Source organism: Salvia splendens, chromosome 12 (genome assembly GCF_004379255.2).
Source record: "Salvia splendens isolate huo1 chromosome 12, SspV2, whole genome shotgun sequence".
Lineage (NCBI taxonomy): Eukaryota > Viridiplantae > Streptophyta > Magnoliopsida > Lamiales > Lamiaceae > Salvia > Salvia splendens.
The window spans coordinates 22,086,534-22,107,345 of NC_056043.1; the positions used below are offsets into that span (position 1 = coordinate 22,086,534).

Below are 20,812 nucleotides of genomic sequence, written 5' to 3' on the forward strand. Positions count from 1 at the left end.
AGAAGTAAAATGAGAGAAGTGAGAAGATATAGTAGATATGATCCAAAATTTGCAATAGGTATTCCTAGTACGTTGACCGTGCTCGGAATGTGCACATTTTCTTTAACATTCCGACAACTAGGCTCGTGTGCTCGGAAAATTCCTAGTACATATTGGTGCTCGGAATTTTATGCTAGGTGAACACCTTTTTTTTTAGTTTATCATTACTTATATCGAATTTCTGTGCGATATATATGAAAGTTTTGATAACTATCACTCCAATTCAAAACTGTCAAAGTAACAAATAATTGTGTTTGAAATTGAGTAAAAAAAACAGTATCCAATGTGAAAACAGCCAATGGCAAAACCTAAGGTCATCAGTGACAAAAAATACCCTCAAAAAGCAATCCAACAAAAAAAACACACCCACATTTGGCATTTCACAGTCCCAATCCCTCCCTTTCTCCAAATCTGCATCTCCAATGGCCAAACCGCCCCCTCCGCTCCACAAGCGGCCCAGTGGCCGCACCAACCTGGCTTCGTGCATCGTAGCCACCATCTTCCTCATCTTCCTCATCATCATCGCCTGCATCGTCTACCTCACAATCTTCAAGCCCAAGGACCCCTCCCTCACCGTCAACGCCGTCACTCTCCCCGCATTCTCTCTCTCCAACTCCAACTCCACCGTCTCCTTCACCTTCTCCCAATACGCCACCGTCACCAACCCCAACCGCGCCGCCTTCGCCCACTACGACAGCTCCATCCAGCTCCTCCACGCCGGCCGCCAGGTGGGCTTCATGTTCATCCCCGCCGGCAAGATCTCCGCCGCCCGGACGCAGTACATGGCCGCCACATTCTCAATCCAGTCGTTTCCTGTCGAGCTGGCTCTGCCGCAGCAGCAGCCAGAGATCGGGGTCCGGGTCGGGCCGAGCATGGAGGTGGAGTCAAGGATGGAGTTGGCGGGCCGGGTTCGGGTCTTGCATTTGTTTAACCACCACGTGGGGGCCCGCGCCGACTGCAGGGTTTCGGTTTCTGTCACTGATGGATCTGTCTTGGGTTTCCACTGTTAGTTTCTTTTTTTTTCTAATTAATTAAATTTAGTAGATCACTTGTTTTCGATTTCATATGGAAATTATTAGTTTAGGAAATGCAGAAGCGAGAAATCTGGCTTTTGTTCCTCTTGGGATTAGCATTTTGAAAATATAAACAGAAAAGGGGTTTCCGTGTTACTACCTCTGTCCCCTAATATTGTCCCACTTTGACTCGGCACATATTTTAAGAATTGTAAATGTAATACAAAGTGAGTTGAAAAAGTTATTAGATTGTAGGTGCTACTTTTATATATTAATTTTATAATAAAATGTGAGTAAGAATGATTTAGTAGAATATGGATTCCATTAACAAAAATGGTAAAAAGTGAAATGGGATAAACTTTGGAAGATGGAGAGAAATAAAAAAATGATATAAACTTTTCAGGGGGACTGAGGTAGTAATTAATTCATGTTTTAAGGAAAAAGCGGGAATATACGCACATTTCAATTGTCTGGAGGGAGTAAATATATAAGCTCCATTTTCATTTCATAAAGAGGAAGTAAGTTCTATCAATATAATTTATGCAGAACGTATTTGATCTATAAATCTGTAAGAAGAATGGTCAAAAGATGTGGACCCAATTTAGGTGGTGGTGGTGGGGTTGACAATCACTACCTCCTATATGGAGTACTCACTTGCTCCTCTCGCTCATAATAAATCTACTTCTCTTCGTCCCATAATAGGTGTCACACTTTCTTTTTTAGTTTACTATATAAAAAATGTCATGCTTTCTTATTATTTTAGAAAAAATTATCTCTCACATTAAATAAATATACTATTTTCTCTAAGAAATTTAACATATAAAATAATATTTTGTAAAATCTCTATCATTATTTACGTTGTGAGTCACAACATCTATTATGGGACGAAGGGGATACTATTATAAATAAATTATTCATAAGCAATATATTTACAAGAAAAAATTTAACAAATGGAAGTATGGCTATGTCGATCTATAGAAACATATTATGTTAGTAGAAATATCAAATGTGTATGGCAGTTTGAACAAGGCAAAGTTGGAGAAATGATGGTAAGCTAAAATGGTTATCAATGAAAATGGAGGTGCGGGGAATCGAACCCCGTGCCTCTCGCATGCGAAGCGAGCGCTCTACCATATGAGCTACACCCCCTGCATATTGCAATCGCACTAATACCACATTTTTACAAAGATTAAACCCGATTAAAACTAAATGAAATTATTGTCTGGCTGAAATTTGAAATACGTTTGTGTCCTCCTAATTGGGAATTTATTGATCCATATACAATTAAATTAGGAAAACTTTTCATATTGCAATAGGATAATGTATGAAGACAATTGCTGAATTAATCGAGAATTGGAATGTTAATCATTATATTGATTATTTTGTTAATCTGCAAAAAAGTTTCCAACTTGAATGATTATACATATTTATAATTGGATCGTCTAATACCTGCAAATCTCAAAAAAGTTAAATTTGCATGTAAAAATTGCATACACCCCCTGAATTGATTTCTAGAGCAGAGGAACATTACACCGAAAATTTAATTTTTTGTACAAAAATTGCTAGATAAGATATTTCTGGGCGGGAAAATTTGGATAAGAGCGAGCACTCGGTTTTCTTGTACTAATTCCAGTCAACGAGTAAAAGCCTTAGCTTCACAGGACGACAACAGGCTAACCAACTACACGTCTCTAAAGCAATCTAAGCTGGAGGAGGAGCTACTAGTGTTGGTTATAATATCCTCTCGCCCATGGCACTCCGAGCTGGCTCCATCCCTTTCTTCTTGAGTCGTTACTCTGTCGAGACAACACCCTCATTCTTTCTTCTTTCATGTTAGCAAATAGCGAGTCCAAGGTTTGAGGCTTCTGTTTAGGGCTCAGAGAGGCTTGCTGCGCTGGTTTTTGTAGTGCTTTCTGCAAATAAATAATACCAACCGATTTTTAAATCGCTACAAAAGCTCAGCAGAGCCTTCTCATTGTGTTGCATTTATCATTCTACTTTAAATTAACTATCATCCAACAGTCAGCATCGTAAATACCGAACTTTATGCATCTCAATTCTCAAACTTAACAAGAAATTTTTTCACTCTCTGGACTTGTATGGAAATCACAGAACCAAGTTCAAAAGAAGAAAAATTAGTAATGGAAGCATAGAATGTTCAGTGTTAAAATGAAAGGGTGCACATACCTTCACAATGAAACCAGATCCAGTTGCAAAATTCTTCAGGAAAGTCGAGCCCCCCGCCCTGCAAGAACATAACATAGCAAAATTAAATTAGTACATGTTAAATTCAGGCTACAACGTTTTCCAAGAAACAAGGAATGATCCCTCAGCTTTAGTGATCAATCAACCACGATCAAGAAGCAACATGACAAACTTGTGGATCTCTTTACACTATTTGATAGTACTTCATAATCAACGAGGGTAATGTAAGATGTACTGGACCATATCTGAGGATCGTTATCTTCATCATTCCTTTTTTTATTCTATATGACACTTTGTACCCAGCAAGGATAATATAAGACACACCTGGACTTATCTGATGCTCGTATCAACTTATACACAACAAAAACTCAGTAATGGGTAATGGCCAAGACTGATGAGAAAAAAACCCCTTCTTCAGAGAGCATGAAAAAAGTGTCCCTGGTTCATTGAAACATAATTAACCCCGGGTCAAACACTGAAATAGTGAATAACCCCCAGAAACACCATAAGCTTGATTGGGTTTCGGATAGCCAATTATTTATGTAGAAAACCAAGGAAGCTGCAAGTGTCCCCTTAGCAGGCAAAGATCACAAAACAAAACAAGCTGGTTTGCATCATTAGCCCAAAACACTTATTCCAACCAACAATGCTGCCTTAAAGGCCTCTAAAGCATGTCTAAACAACCCTTTGTTAAACAAAGAAAGTAAGAGATGCTGCCCAATTCACTCCTTTAACCATCAAAATATAGAGCAGAGGCTGAAACTGCGTAGGGCAGAATCCTGTAGAACACAAGAGGTGCCCAAACCATGAGAGAACATATCCACTTAATTATCCCCCTAAAACCATACAGGCTTGGCCAAATACCCATCAGAAGTTATGAAATTCTGGGGAAATCATCTAAGAAGACAGACCTTTAGATGATTTTATGAGTCTAGAATGCCACAACTGGAACAGAAAGATTCTGCAATAACACTTCATATACCCCCGGCCCCGTATAAATCTAGTCAACAAGAGCACATTTGTAGGAGAAATTTCAAGCTGAGCCGATTTATGATATTAGCACACCATACAAACAGTCTACGGGGGGACTTAAAACTCCATTTACTCTTAACTTCCACAAACAAATTAGTATGCTTCACTTATATCACACCAAAGTATCATTTCTTTGGCAACAATGGCCAACAAAAATCAGTTAAACCATCCCACGCATGATGCACCCAAATGCCAACTCCCAGGATGATACTCAATAAGATTGAGTAGCTATGCTTCAACAACAGATGTAAAAGCGCCCAGATTAAGCCATCATCCAACTAAACGAAAGACAACATCAACATGCTCTAAGAAATAGACAAGCGGAGTTCATGGAAAAGTCCCAAGAAGAGACACCAGTTACATGCATCAAAGCAGAAAAGGAATTAACTCCATCAACATATGTTATAAGAAATTGAAACAGTCAATAATTTAGAAGCATAGATGCACATAAACAATTGTTTACCTTGATTTATTAACATTGAATGGTCTGCTCCAATTTGAAGCTCTGCTTCGAATTGGAGCAACAGCAGCCTTTTTAGCAGCTTCAGATGCCAAAGGGAACTGATTTCCCTGAAAGTTTGACCTCCTCTGAGCAAGGGCACCCTGTCAGAAGAGAACAGAAAATGGTCATAAACCAGGCAAATTACAGTTTATGTTATCCAACTGCAGCCCACACCATTCCTTCCTCCACCACACTCCATAAAAAACTCATGCAGGAGGGATGAGGTACAAATCTAACACACCATAAGTAGATTTTGAAAGTCACTTGGCATACCTGTCTGAGGGAAGTTCTAGTTTCCATGAACCTTTTAACTTTAAAACCTTTATCTTGGGAAGCATTGTTGAACGATTTCTGACCCTTATTCTGTAGGTATTGAAACCATTTGTTTAAGAAAAGATTAAAAAAAAGTCTCAAACAGAAGTGTCAAATTATGGGTCTTACAGAAACTCTTTGTTTGTTCGGCTTCGCAGCACGAGTCTTGGACATTTTGATGATGTCATCTGAAGTTAAACGGAACAAAATCGTAAGGGAATGCAACCATGAAACTGTAGTTAGTAAGCATATAATATTAGTACTACTAAAATGCATACCTAATGACATATCCATTTTCTTCTCTGTTAGAGCTATTGCCTCACTTGTTAGGGGCTCAGCCGCCATCTGTGTATGGGAAAAAGGGTCATAAATATTAGACACGACAGATATTCCCTAAGAAAACGTAAATAGGGGGAAAAGGCAACAATGTCCATCAATGAATCAAATTATACAATTTCTCCCAATTCCAACCCCTCAAATAAAAAAAAATTAAAAAATTAGTCGCTCATCAACTCAATTTGCGAACACTCATAATATCACAATTGGCAAACGAAGTTTAAAAGACCTAATTCCACATCATAAAACAATATCGCAATCCAAAAACTGAGTGAATCAAGGAATTGACAGAATCGCATAGTTCAACATATCGTCATAGATGAATAGCAAGAGGTGGGCATAGAACCCAAATACACATATAATAGAGTTAAAATCCCGAAGCAGGTTAGTAACAGTAAGCAAAAAGAAGCTACCTGGTGATCGAATATGATGGTGACTTGTGGAGAAAAATCTGGATTAGGGTATGAGCAGAATCAAAACGACGAAGGATAGGGCGGAGTTGTACCTTCAAATTATCACCCAATCAAGTTATTCAATTTTCAAGTCAGACAAGTTTGATTATGGAGTGGAAGAAGCTCTTGGGCCGTCTGGTATAGGCCTTGGTTGTAGATTATGTTTCGAAAGTAATTTCAATCCTAATTTATTTTAGCTATTTTTTTTAGTTTCAGAATTTTTATATTTTAGATAATGGAATGAAGTAGTACTATAAATTTATACTATTATTATTATTAATTAAAATTTATTAAAAATAATTTAAAATTATGAATTGTACTTAATTTAATTATAATAAATAACTATAATTACAATTATAATATAATATAAATAATTAGGTTATTATTATATATTTATAATTGTTATTATCATAATAATAATTAATAATTTATTAAATACTAATAATACAATTATTGAAATTATGAATTATATAATAACAAAAATAATAATAATAATTTTTAAATTAATAAAGTCTTAATGAAATTTTAAGATTATTAGTTATATTCAATACTCCCTTCGTTTCATAAAAACATGTGTATTTGAAATGAAACAAGAATTAATGCATAATTGATAAAGTAAGAGAAATGATGATAAGTTGAATAGCATTTGAAATGAAGCCACATTATTTTAGTATTTAATGAGTTGTAATGGTTGGCCTATTAGGTTTGGTATACTAAAAAGCATGTTTCGAGCACGTTGCTTGTATACAAAAACTATACAATCCACTTTTAACTCGATTCAGTATTATTTGAGCAGTTCACACGAATAGAATCAGTATTATTATTACATTGTTTTTGCTTTTGCATTTATAAGATGTTTTCGCAAACATTTAAATGTATAAGAAGCAAACATGTCCAAGTCATTGTTTTAGTAGAACGGTCAGTTTTAAACAAAGGAAAAACAATATTTCAGAACCTAGATAGGCTTTCTATCGCAAAAGGTTGCAATGCCAGCCCGCATATTTCTAAGTCTTACTGAAATAAGATGACATTGATGTGGTGTAGCACCGAAAGGATCTAACGGTGAGATAAGTCATTATTGATATTTACTGAAAGACGATGTCTCGGTGATAGTTATTTCTTAATCATTGTTGATATAACATTGAGCATACGATATTGGTTATGCACTACTTTGACTTATCAAATGGTGCAGATTTTTCACAATCCAAAAATCCTAATATCTTGGGTAGTGGTGATCAATGTCTTTAGGTGCTAGTATTGTTATTGCAATGAATCGTGCGCTAGGAGAGTCTAGTTTGATAATGTCCTCAAGAGGAGTTTGAAATAAAGTTTTATTATTCGGAAACTGGCCAGTTGGAATTTATTCCATGAATAATAAATAAGAATTTCAAACTAAGTCCACTCTTGGAATAAATAATATACTAATTAATTGACATTTATATCTTCAGCGCGCAAAATAACGTATTAAAGAGGAATGCCCAGAATTACTTGTAATTTTTTTTTAAAAAAATTAACTCATATATAAGGGAGAAAATTACAAATAAACTCCTATACTATACATATGAGGAAATTACAACTGATGTCAAGATGGCTCGAACTCGACACCTCATGCAATAATGTCTAAGTTCCTTGCCGCTAGGACAAAGGCTCAAGACCAGAATTACTTGTAATTTGGGATTGAACGAGATGTCAATATTATTAATGTAGTGGCTGACTATAATATTTTGTTTGGGTTTGAATCAATGTTTTAAAAACCGGACCGGCAAGCGAACCGGCGTCATTACTGGTTCACTGGTTCAACCGGTTCACTGGTCGAACCATTGGTTGAACCAGAATACTGTTTATATATATATATATATATATATATATATATATATATATATATATATATATATATATATATATATATATATATATATATATATATATATATATATATATATTTAGTAGTAAATAATAAAATTTAATTAAATATTTTATCAATAAATATTATAGTATTATACATTTAATAGTATTATTATAGAAATCAAGTCTTGTACTAGTATATAGAATATTTAATGACGTTAAGTTTAAATACAATAATAAATTATAATACACAATATTAAAAACTAGTATTAAACTCTATGTATAATTATAAACTCCTATATTATAAAACATTAGTGATTGTAAAAGTATAATTAAAATGTAAGAAATATATTAAAATTAACAATTTCTTAAAAGAATATATAAAATTAAAATGAATTATCTAAAAGAATATAAAATTAAAAAGAATATATTTTTAGTGAATGATAGAATTTTATTAATTTTTTATCAACAAATATAATTAAATATATAAATTATACTAGTAGTAAGTTATTGTAAATAAAAAATTTAATATTTATGTATAAAAATAAATAAGTTCATAGTATTATTTTCAAAAGTAATGCGGCAAAATAATATTATACACAAAGATATATGAATAAACATAAATTAAAAATATATATTTAGTAAATACTCCTAGTATATAATCAAATAGTAGTAAACTTTTAATATAATTAATCACATTATCTTAATATACATATATACATATTAAACATGAATTATTAGTTTATATAGATAAAATATTTCGTGTTTAACATATGAAAATAATTTATGTTCATATTACTACCAAGAAGTCCTTGTGGTGTAGTGGTAGAATTGTTGGTAAGTTCACCCAGAGGTCTTGAGTTCGAGCCCTATCAAGGTCAAAATTTTAGAATAAAATTTTGAAAAGCATTTGAACCGGTTTCTGGTTCCCGGCCAGACCGGTCCGGCCGGCCGGTTTCGCCGGTTCATGGTGGTTGAACATGTCACCGATTTTATAGTGCTAACCGGACCACCAACCGGTTCGCGGTCGAACCGACCGGTCCGGTCCGGTTTTTAAAACATTGGTTTGAATTAAATTGGGGCACAATTTAATTAAAAGTCAAACAAGCATAGCTCAAGTCCAACCTTCATGGATCTCTAATCTGACACATCATAACTCCATATAAAGAAGACTAGACAGAAGACATCATAATGATTCATCATAATTTTTGAAAATTTCACTCTGAAGATTTTTGAATTTTCTCTCTTCTTCTTAGAGTAGCTTTTGTCTTATTTCTAGTCTAGTCCTTTCAGTTTTGATAAACTTTGCCCACCCAAAGATCATAACTTGGAGTTTGGGAACAAATTAGAAGACTTGTGGTTAAGTTTTGAAGATCATCACGTGGAGAAAGCGAGAGCAATCGACGATTCTTTGGACAATCAAATCGGTAACCATAAACAGTAGTTTTTCATGTTTTAGGATTTATATTCTTTAAGCGTGAATTATTTACGTTCTAACATGCAATTATGTGTTAACATGTTAATAGATTAATCCCATAAAAATAGTTTTTATTTCCATTTTGGTATGTCTAATAAAAATAGTCATCTTCCACTTTTAGTAAGTTTTTCTCTTTTATGAGATGGACTACATTCTCCACTAACTACACTTTAATCACTTTTCATTTTTCATCTTTTTCTTACTTATCAATTTGGTATTAAAACTCCTTTCGTCAAAGTCTTTATTTATATAGTATGAAGGGAGTAATTTTCACAACATAATTTCATCTTCAATTTCCATCCAAATTTAAATCATTTTAAGTTGAAATTCAAGTCACTAATAAATATGGAATTCAAGTGTCACTGACAATGTCACCGAGAAAACTAGTTGAGTGTGACAAGCTTCTCGCAACAGTTCGCAATGCAGAGCAGTTATCATCGACTACTTTATTCACTTTTATAATTCATATTTTATTCTCTTCTTACTTATATACTCCCTCCGTCCCGGGCTACTCGCTCATTTCCTTTTCGGCTCGGAGATTAAGGAATGAGTGTATAGGAAAGTAAAAAATGACGGCTGTAGGTGAAATTTTTTACTAAAAATGGAAAGAGTGCAAGTAACTTGGGACGCCCAAAAAGGAAATAAGTGCGAGTAGTGCGGGACGGAGGGAGTACTTTATTAACTACATACACATATTGAACATTCATTTCTTAAAATTAATAGCAAAAAGAAATGTCTTAACTATGACCTAACGAAGGGACTAACTGAAATGACAGAAGAAAAAAGATCGTTTGAATTTTAAATCTTCAAGTCATTGTAATGATCTTTAGAGCATCCGCAGCGGTGGCGAAAGACGCCACCGCCGTCCGCGCCGTTGGCAAGGCGCAGGACCGCCGCCGCTGCAGCCGCGCCGCTGGCACGGCGCTGCTCGATGTATCGAGCACGTCCGTGCCAGCGGACGCACACGTGGCGCGCTCCCATTCGTCAACGGCATAGCCGTTGTGTTTAAACTTTTTTTTATTTTTTTTTTAAAAATCGGTATTTAATTATAAATAATGCTAAAAAATAAAAAAAAATATTTTCCAAATCCCAAAAATATGGCCGTTTTTTTCCCGTTTTTTCTGAATTTTTTTGATTTTTTTTTATTTTTTTTCCCCAAAATCATCTATAAATACACACATTCATCATCCATTTATCACATCAAATCATCTCTCATTCATCTCTCATTCATAATTCTCATACAAACTATCAACACATTCATCCCCCACTCAAAATCTCAACAGCGAGGTCTCCCCTACGCCGAGGCGAGCATACGACGGTTGGCCAGAGGATCGAGACAAGACACACAATGCGCGATACTCGAATCCACAATCAACTACAAGAAGACCTAATCAACCACATGTGGGCGAAATTCGGCAACGAGTAGTGTCATTTTTAATTTTTAGGATTTTAATTATGTAATTTTTAATTTTTAGGATTTTAATTATGTAATTTTTAATTTTTAGGATTTTAATTATGCAATGTTTAATTTTATTTGTCATTTGTAATATTTATTGTGGGTTTTAAATGAATTTTAATATTATGGAAATGTTTTTGTGTAATTGAATTTTATATTAATTGTGCTCGTCCTTGCGGAAGAGCACAGTTGTGGGTGTTGTGCTCTTGCCAGAGAGCAGGCATGAATAGTACCGCCCGGGCCCACAACCGTGCCGCTGACAAGAGCACGGTTGTGGATGCTCTTATCATCAATGGAAAATACTATGCTTGCCCCTCTCTTTCTACAAATATATTATTGTTCAATACAAATAACACAAATGCAATTGAATAATCTAGTGAAAAAGTTGTTAGAGCATGAGATCTTGAGTTCAAATTAACTTGTACCTGTCATTTGTATTTTATTTTATTTTTATGTTGATTCATACTCATAATAGTTTTCTCTTTTCTCTCTCTCTTCATTTATATTGGTGGTAATTTTTTCACTTTTTTTATTTCATTTACTTGATCGTACACATTTTCTAAAATCATAGGTACAACACATTGAGAACGTGATAAAAAAAAGTACCTCAGCGAATTAGAGGTTTTAACCAGATATCTTATGTGCAATTTATTTACATGAAGTATCTCATATATGCATTTTTATTGTCCATACACCATTTTCTTAGTTCACTAGTTATTTACCCCCTCCGTCCGCTATTAGGAGTCCCGATTTACTTGTAACATAAATGGTAGGTTGACCCAACTTTCCATTAACTCATTCTCCTCACATTTTATTATAAAAGTAATATATAAAAATAGGTTCTATATTCTAATATTTTTTTCACCCACTTTCCTTTGTATTTTTTTAAAACCCTGATTTACTTGGTTTTTGCATGGTTTTATAGAGTAGTTTTACTTGGTTTTAATCATATATTGTATACTTTGAGATATAGTTATAGCTACTTTTCTATGATATTGGTATTTTGACCTCTTTGTGAAGAATGTATAGAAAAAGGATCGAAAACGAGCTTAAAAGGCGAAAGGGAGCATTCGGGACGAAAAAAGGTGAAAAAGTCATACGCAGCTGGCGGATCGCCAGGTTCGCACAAGGACCAACCTGGCGACCCACCAGGATTCTAGCCGCAACGAACCTGGCGACCCCCCAGGTTCGGTCGACAGTGCTATTGAAGGAAATTAGAGCCCTAATTAACAAAAGATGCATGGGACGCCTCCTACACACTTCTACACGCCTCCAACCCAAAAATCTCAGTTTTCCACCTAGGAAGAAGAGAAGAACGAGCAAAGGACGAGTATTCATTGCAAGATTGAAGACAGACTTCCAATCCGCCCAATCCAATTCTAGGAGTTCATATTTTAGTTTTATCTTTGCTCAAACAATGTTTTTGAATATTTCTTTGACTTTTGTGAGGAACATGAGTAGCTAAATTCTCCGTAGAGCTTCTTTGACTTGTGTGATGAACATGAGTAGCTAAATTCTCTGTAGAGTTCTACGGGGGAGATACAATGATTCTTATGTTTAATTTATTTCCTTTTTCTGTGCCTTGACTCATGTGGTTGTTTTGATTTCTTCTGTGCTTATACATTTATTTGACTGATCACCTTATAAATGCATGTGGAATTTACTACAAGAACCGAGAGGTGAGTAGTCCAACTTGAAAGAGAAGAAATTGACGTCTTTGCCAATATAATTGAGAGATTTAAGCATTTGAATGAAGCTAGTATCTTAGGAACTATTAGGAGTTGTTGCCTTTGTCCTAGGAAAAAGACTTCGGTTCTAGGTAACAATCTTCAAATTGTATGCTTCGAGAGAAGATATAGTTTTACCTTAGTGATAGCTTAATAACCCTTGAGACCCTTTATTGGCATAATTTGGAAATTAGTTGAGCATATGATAATTGTTATCGATCCCATAAGACTCTACCTTCCTCATCCTTGATCTATATCCATTACCTTTTATTTGCTTTTAGTTCTCTAAGTTATTTCCAATTGTTTCAATTGTTGTTTTTTGCTGTGCTTTTCTAAGTAGATTTAGATAAACATAACCTTTCGATTCATCTAGAGAGTAGTTGAGGTTGGTTTGTGGTATTAAGTTGACATTCATTTTTCTTTACATAGAAAATTCTAGTTCCTCAAAGACCCTAAGTTCACGGCAAACAAATCACTCAATCTAAAGAGTGAATAAAAAGAGAAGACGAAATAGGTGATTAAAATGATAAGGGGAAGAAATATGATCCCATATCGCGGGTACCTGGAGTAGGGCTGCCACACGGTAATAGGCCCGATATTTGGGCCGTCAATTAATTAACATACGGGCCTCATCACTACTGAGTGGCGAGCTGAGATGGGATTGGACCGGGTCAGTGGCTTAAGTTATTGAAGGGATCGCTTGTTTGATTCGGTCAATCTTGACCACTTCTCTTCTTAAATAATTTACACTATAATTATATAAAACTTGATTTTTAAACGCAATACTTTTATAGATATGGAGCGAGCTATTAAAAGAAAATAATGCAACGACAAGTACTCACACAGAGATGTCCGCACCAATTTTATAGGATAATATTTTGGGGGTTAATAGCAACATTAAACTTAAATCAAAGTGTTAAGCATTAATCAATATAATATTGCATATAAACTGTTGCTATCAATATAAAATATATTTTCAAAGTTTAAAGGTAAAATATAGTTTAAAAAAACAAGTATTCGGATGTACAATGCAGTCTTTTTAATTAGACTTCATTCATTTTCGATTATAATTATTTATTAGTGATTGTTTATGATTTAATTATAACAAAATAAGCTGACTGATTTTTTTCCTATTATACTTCAGAAATAATTTTTGAGAGAGAGATTATATTGCATGAATAAATAAAATAAAACATGGACTAAAGAGTCATGTTCACAAATATTTCTTATATAACAAATTATGCAGAATAATATTTCTCTACAGTTTCACAAACACTCAAAAGGCTTATTTAAATAATCTAATGTTTTTATACAATTTCAATTAAAAAATTGGACTAAAATTTTAGATTGACAAAGAATGAATGACTAATTTTGAGGGAAGATAATGCATCTACAGTTTTCTATATTCAATAACATATTCTTTAAACAATCCATTATATGTGCAGTTTTCTAAATTCTATTAAAAGAAGTATTTACCATAGGACTTTATTGTTATAAAATGTAGAAGTCTTTAAAGATGATATATAATTTGTTGAATCTTTTTTCTTTTACAACATCAACGTGACAATTTATACCAACATTAATGTGACAATATACAAATCATTTTATAGGCCACAACCACAACTTTAGAGTAATTAATCATCAAACAGTAGTAGAGAATGACCAAAATTAACGTCAAACAAAATGTATAGCTAATTTCTTGTTTGTGGACGAGATTCCATATAAATTCTAAACTAATTGCATTATTTCTAATTAAAAAGGGAACGTCAAATTGCTTATAAAGTCATGAACTTTCAACATAGTTTGATTTTCCAGTGAACTTTAAATGTTGCATAAAAAGTCATGAACTTTACCAAACTGTGTAAATTTCCCATCTGACCCGACCCGATAGATTTCGACACAAACTTATTTTATGTGACACGCCGTAAGCGTGACTTGGCAAATGACAAATTTAGGGTTCAATTCAAATTGTGGAATTAATGTCACTTTTATGTTGAATTCGATTTGTATGTTTATGTCGATTTGTATGCTGAATTCGATTTGTATGTTTTCATTTGTTCTACTTGTATGTGTGTGATAGTCCAAGGTCAGAGATTGCAAAGATAGAAAAGAAATAATCAGAATTAGAGAGTTTTGCCAAGTCACGCCTTTGGAGCGCCACGTAGGATAAGTAATTGTGTCAGAAATTTATCGGGTCGAGTCGGATGGAAAATTTACACAATTTGGTAAAGTTCATGACTTTTCATGCAACATTTAAAGTTCACGGGAAAAAACAAATTATGTTGATAGTTCATGACTTCATAAGCAATTTGCCCTAAAATTAATATTATAAGCTGATTTTTATATCTTGAAATATCATTAATATCGTTTATCTTTGAATTATTTATCGCTAAAAACCAATGTTTTAAAAACCGGACCGGACCGGCCGGTTCGACTGGTCGGACGGCGAACCGGTAGGTAGTCCGGTCCGGTTCACCCCTTTAAACCACCACTGCATTGAACCGCCGTGAACCGGCCGGTCGGACCGTGAACCGGAAACCGGTTTTTTATTTTTTTTTTCAAAATTCTTTAAAATTTGTTGTTGGTAGAGGTTGAACTCATGACCTCTCTTCTAGTTAAGAAGACCTCTATCACTCCACCACATGAGCTCATTGAACAATTTGAACATTAAATATTTTTATACATTAACCATTAATTTTATCTACAAAAACTAATAATTCATTTTAATTTTATTATTCTTTAATATAATTGTTAATTATAATATATATAATTATCATCCTTTATATTTTAATGATGCTCTACTTACCATTTATATTATTATTAGTACCATATAAGATTCATTATTTACTATAAATAAATTTTTTATATTACATACTTAATTTATATACCCTAGCTATTGACATTAATGAATAATATTATCTAAACTAATTAATAAGTACTTAATTCATATTTAATTATATATTATTTTATGAAATAAATTTTCTTAAATTAATATAAACAGTATCTATTTTAATACATGAAATATTAAATTTTTTATCTAGACTAACTAATATTAAATATATATATCTGAATATATTTACTAAATTTTAATATTATTTATATTTATACATCACTAATTATCTATAAGGTTTAATATTTTGTGATATATTATTAATTGTAAATCATTTACTAAATTTAATATATTTTTATATATATTTGCAACAGTAAAACGGTTAGACCGGTAGTTCGACCGGTTGGACCGGTTGAACCGTGAACCAGTAACGTCACCGGTTCGCTTGCCGGTCCGGTTTTTAAAACATTGCTAAAAACCTTTTGCGTTTTGGCGAGGTTTTTTCATAAATCGGAGAGCAATTAGCATTAATTCGTATTATTGTGGAAAATGCGAATAAATTGATTTATTACTATTTATTTCCGATAAATTAAGGATATCATAAATCTAAAGTTTTTATTTTGTAGGGACTTAAAATGCAAATAATATTAACGAAAGGCGTGTCCAATTCGCGTTTTCCATAGTCATAAGCCATCTATTTTGGCCCTTCCAAAAAATTTGCCTTTTTCCCATTTTCGGCCCCCAATATTCCACTTTTTTCTTAAACATTAATTACTTTTTTTAACAGTTCACATTAAATAGATTAGTCTAAATTACTTGAATTTAAAATCACTGTTACTCTGTGAAGAAGACTACCTTTCCCAACAAATACTATTACGCGGTACAAGTTCCCCCGATAAAACCATGTCATGTCTCTCTAGGGTTTCAAACATCCTCGCTTTCTCTCTCATCCTCCATAGCCTTCACTCCACTCCTTCTTCTCTCCAAATTGGAATTGGGTAATCTGCGAAGAAGATTTTCCAATCTGTGTGGAATTCGTGATCGGAATTCATTTTTCTCATTTCCAAATTCGAAGATTCAATTTCTGGGTTTTAGGGTTTGATTATCTCCAATTCGCCGATTTCATGCGAGCTGAGAGAGATCGCAAATGCCGATTACCGAATTTCACGACGCGTCGCCATCGTCTCAGAGCTCCAATTCCGGCTCCATCTTCTCCATCCTGAGCCGCCGCCGCGACCAGGTCCACTCAACGGAGCACGGCGCTTCCGAGACGGAGGCGGAGGTCTTCCAGCGCCACGTGGCCGACCGGTTCCACGACCTAGCGGCGGCGGACTCCGGCAGCCTCCTCTCAATCCCATGGCTGCGCAGCCTCCTCGACGCGTTCCTGTGCTGCCAGGAGGAGTTCAAGGCGATCGTGTTCAATAACGCGGCCAGCCTCAGCCTGCCGCCGATCGACCGCCACGTCGCCGACTACTTCGAGCGGAGCGTCAAAGCCCTCGACATCTGCAACGCCATCCGCGACGGAATCGAGCAGATCAGGCAGTGGAAGAAGCAGCTGGAAATCGTGCTCTGCGCATTGGACAAGCAGAGGAGCATCGGCGAAGGCCAATTCCGCCGCGCCAAGAAAGCCCTAATCGATCTCGCCATCGGAATACTCGACGGCAAGCAATCAAACACCACATTCGCGCAGAGAAACCGCTCCTTCGGTCGCCAGCGGGAACAACAGAGGAGCTTAGGCCATTTCCGGTCTCTCTCATGGAGCGTCTCCCGATCATGGTCAGCTGCAAAACAGCTGCAGGCAATCGGCAATAATATCCTCCCACCGCGGCCGAACGAGACAAACGGGCTTACCCTAGCCGTGTTCACGATGAATTACGTGCTCCTATTCGTAATGTGGGCGCTGGTGGCAGCGATCCCCTGCCAGGATCGGGGCCTGCAGGCCCACTTCAACGTGCCGAAGCAGTTTCTGTGGGGCGGGTCCATCCTGTCGCTGCACGAGAGGATCGTGGAGGAGTCGAAGAGGAGGGATAGGAGGAACGTGTGCGGTTTGCTGAGGGAGATTGAGGAGATTGAGAAATGCTCGCGGCATTTGAATGAATTGGTGGATTCGGCTGAGTTTCCATTGTGTGAAGAGAGGGAGAGAGAGGTGAGGCAGAGGGTTGAACAAGTGAGGAATGTGTGTGAGGGTTTGAAGAGTGAGCTTGATCCATTGGAATGCCAAGTTAGAGAAGTGTTTCATCGGATTGTTCGAAGCAGAACTCAAGGTCTTGATTCGGTTGGCCGTGGTAATTGAAATGTGAAGTTGTCTTGTGCTACTCCATTTGTTACATAACCATCGTTTTTATGTAAAGAAATTAGCAAAAAGGAAAAAAGGATTGGACTTTGCTCGTGTCCATCATCTATATAGTGAATTTTTTTGACTAAATTGTCTTTCTTGGATGATTTATGTTTGAATTGCACTTTAATTATGGCTTGTTCTCGACTTTATAAAAAATGTATTGGTTTCTTTTAACGATGCAATTAGATAAAGCCTTTTCTACCCAACTCGTTTTCTTGCCAAAAATATTTTGATTAATGTAATCTTCAAAACTAGTATGTTTTGAAGTCGTTGATTATAATTAAAGAAAACTATACTAACCTTCAATGTTGATAATTCATCGTGTTTGTTTGGGATGTCGTTGACATTGTCTACAGGATTTGACTTTTGATTTTGACTTTGTATTTTTGGGGTTCGGATTCAGAGACGTACATTCCGGGTGCCTGCACTCTTCCTGATGCCCTTTTCGATTATGGACAATGATCTACCTCTCGGTAGCCTCATGAAACCCAGCTAGAGTGAACTTCAATTCTATTCTTTCTCAGTCGCCTTTTCAGACACAAGTCCGACTTATTTGTCACAAGCACTTCACGAGCACTACGGAAGTCGCCTTTGGCCCCTAATATTACGACTCTCTCAAAAGAATTGTTGGGGGCATTCTATGTGTTACAAAAGCTATCACCTCCAATATAAACAAACATAACACAAAAGGGAGAAGAGTTCCTTCTAACTTGATTCAAAATTGTTTCAACCTATTTCACTACTCATTCCTACAATTTAGTTAATTTAAGGATTGTGTTTATTTTATGCTCACCCGAAGATGAACACTTGTAAGGAAACTGTAAGACTAAGATGCGTTGAACACGTCTCAAAGTCTCTATGCACTAGCCTTTCATTTATACTAGTAGCTCAGTGAGCCCTTTAGTTGCTTAACTATGGCTGCTCCTTACCTTAGTTAAAGAGACATAAGAATTAAGACCACCACCGTATTCAAAAGTTGTGTGCTACATCATACAGACACCAAAGATAAGAAATAAACAGCTAGAAATAGGAAGTTCATCATGTTCAAAACAATTCCTCTACAAGTAATCCAACAAATTAGCCATCCATGGCTTCATAAAAAAATTTTAAATACAAATACGGCAGTGGATGAATATTCTACTCGGTGAGATAAAGACCGCCTTCAATCCTCTCTTGTGTAGACCATATGGTTTTCCATCTGGTGGGGTAGAAGATGTAAGAATAAAAGAAGAGAGAAAAGATGGAAGAAAAGTTGTGAATTATGAACACCTGTTTTATAGGTGATGAGAAGGCTAAGATCTTGGAGTCTGATGCGAATCAAATAGTTCATCGTTATTCCCTTAGCTTCACTTGTTTAATGTGGTTTGATGCTCGCAAAAGGGTGTTTTCTGGTGCAGGAAGTGGAATGGAATGTAAAAAACGGAGCTGGAAACAAGCTATGAGGCGTTTCTACAATCCAAGAAGCCTCCACCCGGCCGGGTGACTCGTGCCACTAGGCACCCAGTCGGGCGCTGCCGTGCTGATCTTAAGCCGTGAAGAATCCAGTGATGCTCAAAAGAGGTTCACCCGGTCGGGTGACATTTGCGCCTAATAGGCACCGGGCCGGGTCACATTGATAAATCATGGGAAATCCAAGAGCTATTCACCCGACCGGGTGACCTTTGTGCCATATTGGCACCCGTGCTGTCACATCCACAAAGCGTGAAGTCTCCAGGGCCATCTCACCTCGACCGGGTGACTCGTCTGCCATTTTGGCACCTGGCCGGGTGACACTTCTAATGCATGCGGGGGTCAGGACCATCTCACCCGACCGAGTGAGTTGTGTACCATTTTGGCACCCGGCTGGGTGACTTGACCCATCAACTGCCGAATTTCAGTTTTCAAATAGGTTTGGGGGCAGTTTTTGAGGATAATTGATACATTCTTAGACACCGAAAAAAGAGGAAAAATAGTGAAATAGAGGAGGAAGAAGAGAAGGAAGAAATTCCAATCAACATTCCGACGAACCATCTTCAATTTGCCATTCCACTCAATGAGAGCATGCTTCCTATGGTTTTTATTGCAAAATTCACCATGTGTTTAGGCTGAACTCTCAATGTTGCTCCAAGTTATAATTTAGGCTTGTATGGATGTTTCTACACCATTAAATTCATGTGTTTTGTTACCAACAATGTACTTAGTGTGTATACATTATGTTTTTGGCTAATGATGCAGTGTTGTTATTTCCTTTTCTATTGTCTTTTTAACGTAGTTTGGGAGTGCTTGTTTGTTGGTGTGCTATTGAATTTGAATTGTTCATGAGGATAATTTGATAGTGAATTAAGTTGGAGATCATAGTAGTTGAATATTTCTCTCGCGCTTCCACAGAAGTTTGTAGTCATTGAAAATTAGTTCACAGATTATGTGTTCATCTAATTAAGAACTACTCATCGTATACATGTTCAGTGTATGTGATTAGGTTGATGTGTTAATCCTTTCATATATTTCATGTTGGTTTTTCTGGATTACAAGAGATAAACATTAGTCGGGCGTAATACAACCCAAAAGAAGAAATAAAGAAAAGTAAACTAAAATGAAATTACAATGAAGAATTTGAAACAATAAACCGTAAATGCAATAGTAAGCCGAGTCGAGGAGGCCTCTTTCTGCAAGACGAGATACGCCCCGGTAGTGCTCTCGGATTGGCGTGTCGTTCCCAAAGATAAAACGGCTTTATCTCTGATGAAGCAGCACCGCTATCAGCAGAGCTTCGTCGAACTGGATGGAGGTGAGAGCAGAGCTTTGACAGAAAGAAAATGCAGGAGAGGGAGATAAATTATGTTTTGTATGCTTGTGAATTTGTGTGTAGAGAATGCAAGACTATGCATCACTATTTATAGGCCATGTGGAGGATATGGATCAAATCTACCATTAAGACTAATTTGTAACGGTCGGCGGTTACAAACATTACAGACGTTACAAAAGTCAATCATAGAGTATGAACCTGGACGGGTGTACCTAGACACCTCTCACATAGTTATTTATTCCAGAAATGTATCTGGATGACCCGATCAATGTGCATTCATTCTACGAAGCTTTCTCAGTTTTCATTTGCCACAATGTTTTATCTATGTGTCCAAAATTAGATTAATTAATTAATTACATATCTCCATATATCGTAACATACGTTAATATATTATTTATCACTTACCGGGAATTGGTTTAGAGAAAGGGAATGTACCACAATCATCTACTTGGAGAGTATATCG

General features: G+C 35.8%; 3 protein-coding genes and 1 non-coding gene across 4 annotated transcripts; 2 read left to right on the forward strand and 2 right to left on the reverse strand.

Annotated features, from left to right (window-relative positions):
- The first annotated feature begins 386 nt into the window (after positions 1–386).
- On the forward strand, positions 387–1,208 carry LOC121758128. Its single transcript, XM_042153558.1, has one exon. It carries the CDS (start codon positions 462–464, stop codon positions 1,047–1,049), a length of 588 nt encoding a protein of 195 aa, XP_042009492.1. The 5' UTR covers positions 387–461; the 3' UTR covers positions 1,050–1,208.
- Positions 1,209–2,128: 920 nt separating this feature from the next.
- On the reverse strand, positions 2,129–2,201 carry TRNAA-CGC. Its single transcript has one exon. It is a non-coding gene; the product is annotated as a tRNA-Ala (tRNA).
- A 284-nt stretch (positions 2,202–2,485) lies between these two features.
- On the reverse strand, positions 2,486–6,029 carry LOC121757291. Its single transcript, XM_042152831.1, has 7 exons — positions 5,853–6,029; positions 5,382–5,448; positions 5,233–5,291; positions 5,065–5,154; positions 4,753–4,892; positions 3,240–3,297; positions 2,486–2,965 (listed from the first exon to the last, which is right to left on the reverse strand). The coding sequence occupies exons 2-7, from the start codon at positions 5,446–5,448 to the stop codon at positions 2,774–2,776; spliced, it is 606 nt and encodes a 201-aa protein (XP_042008765.1). The 5' UTR covers positions 5,853–6,029; the 3' UTR covers positions 2,486–2,773.
- Positions 6,030–16,112: 10,083 nt separating this feature from the next.
- On the forward strand, positions 16,113–17,651 carry LOC121759007 (protein ROH1-like). The gene has a single exon (XM_042154493.1). It carries the CDS (start codon positions 16,374–16,376, stop codon positions 17,517–17,519), a length of 1,146 nt encoding a protein of 381 aa, XP_042010427.1. The 5' UTR covers positions 16,113–16,373; the 3' UTR covers positions 17,520–17,651.
- The last annotated feature ends 3,161 nt before the right edge of the window (positions 17,652–20,812 follow it).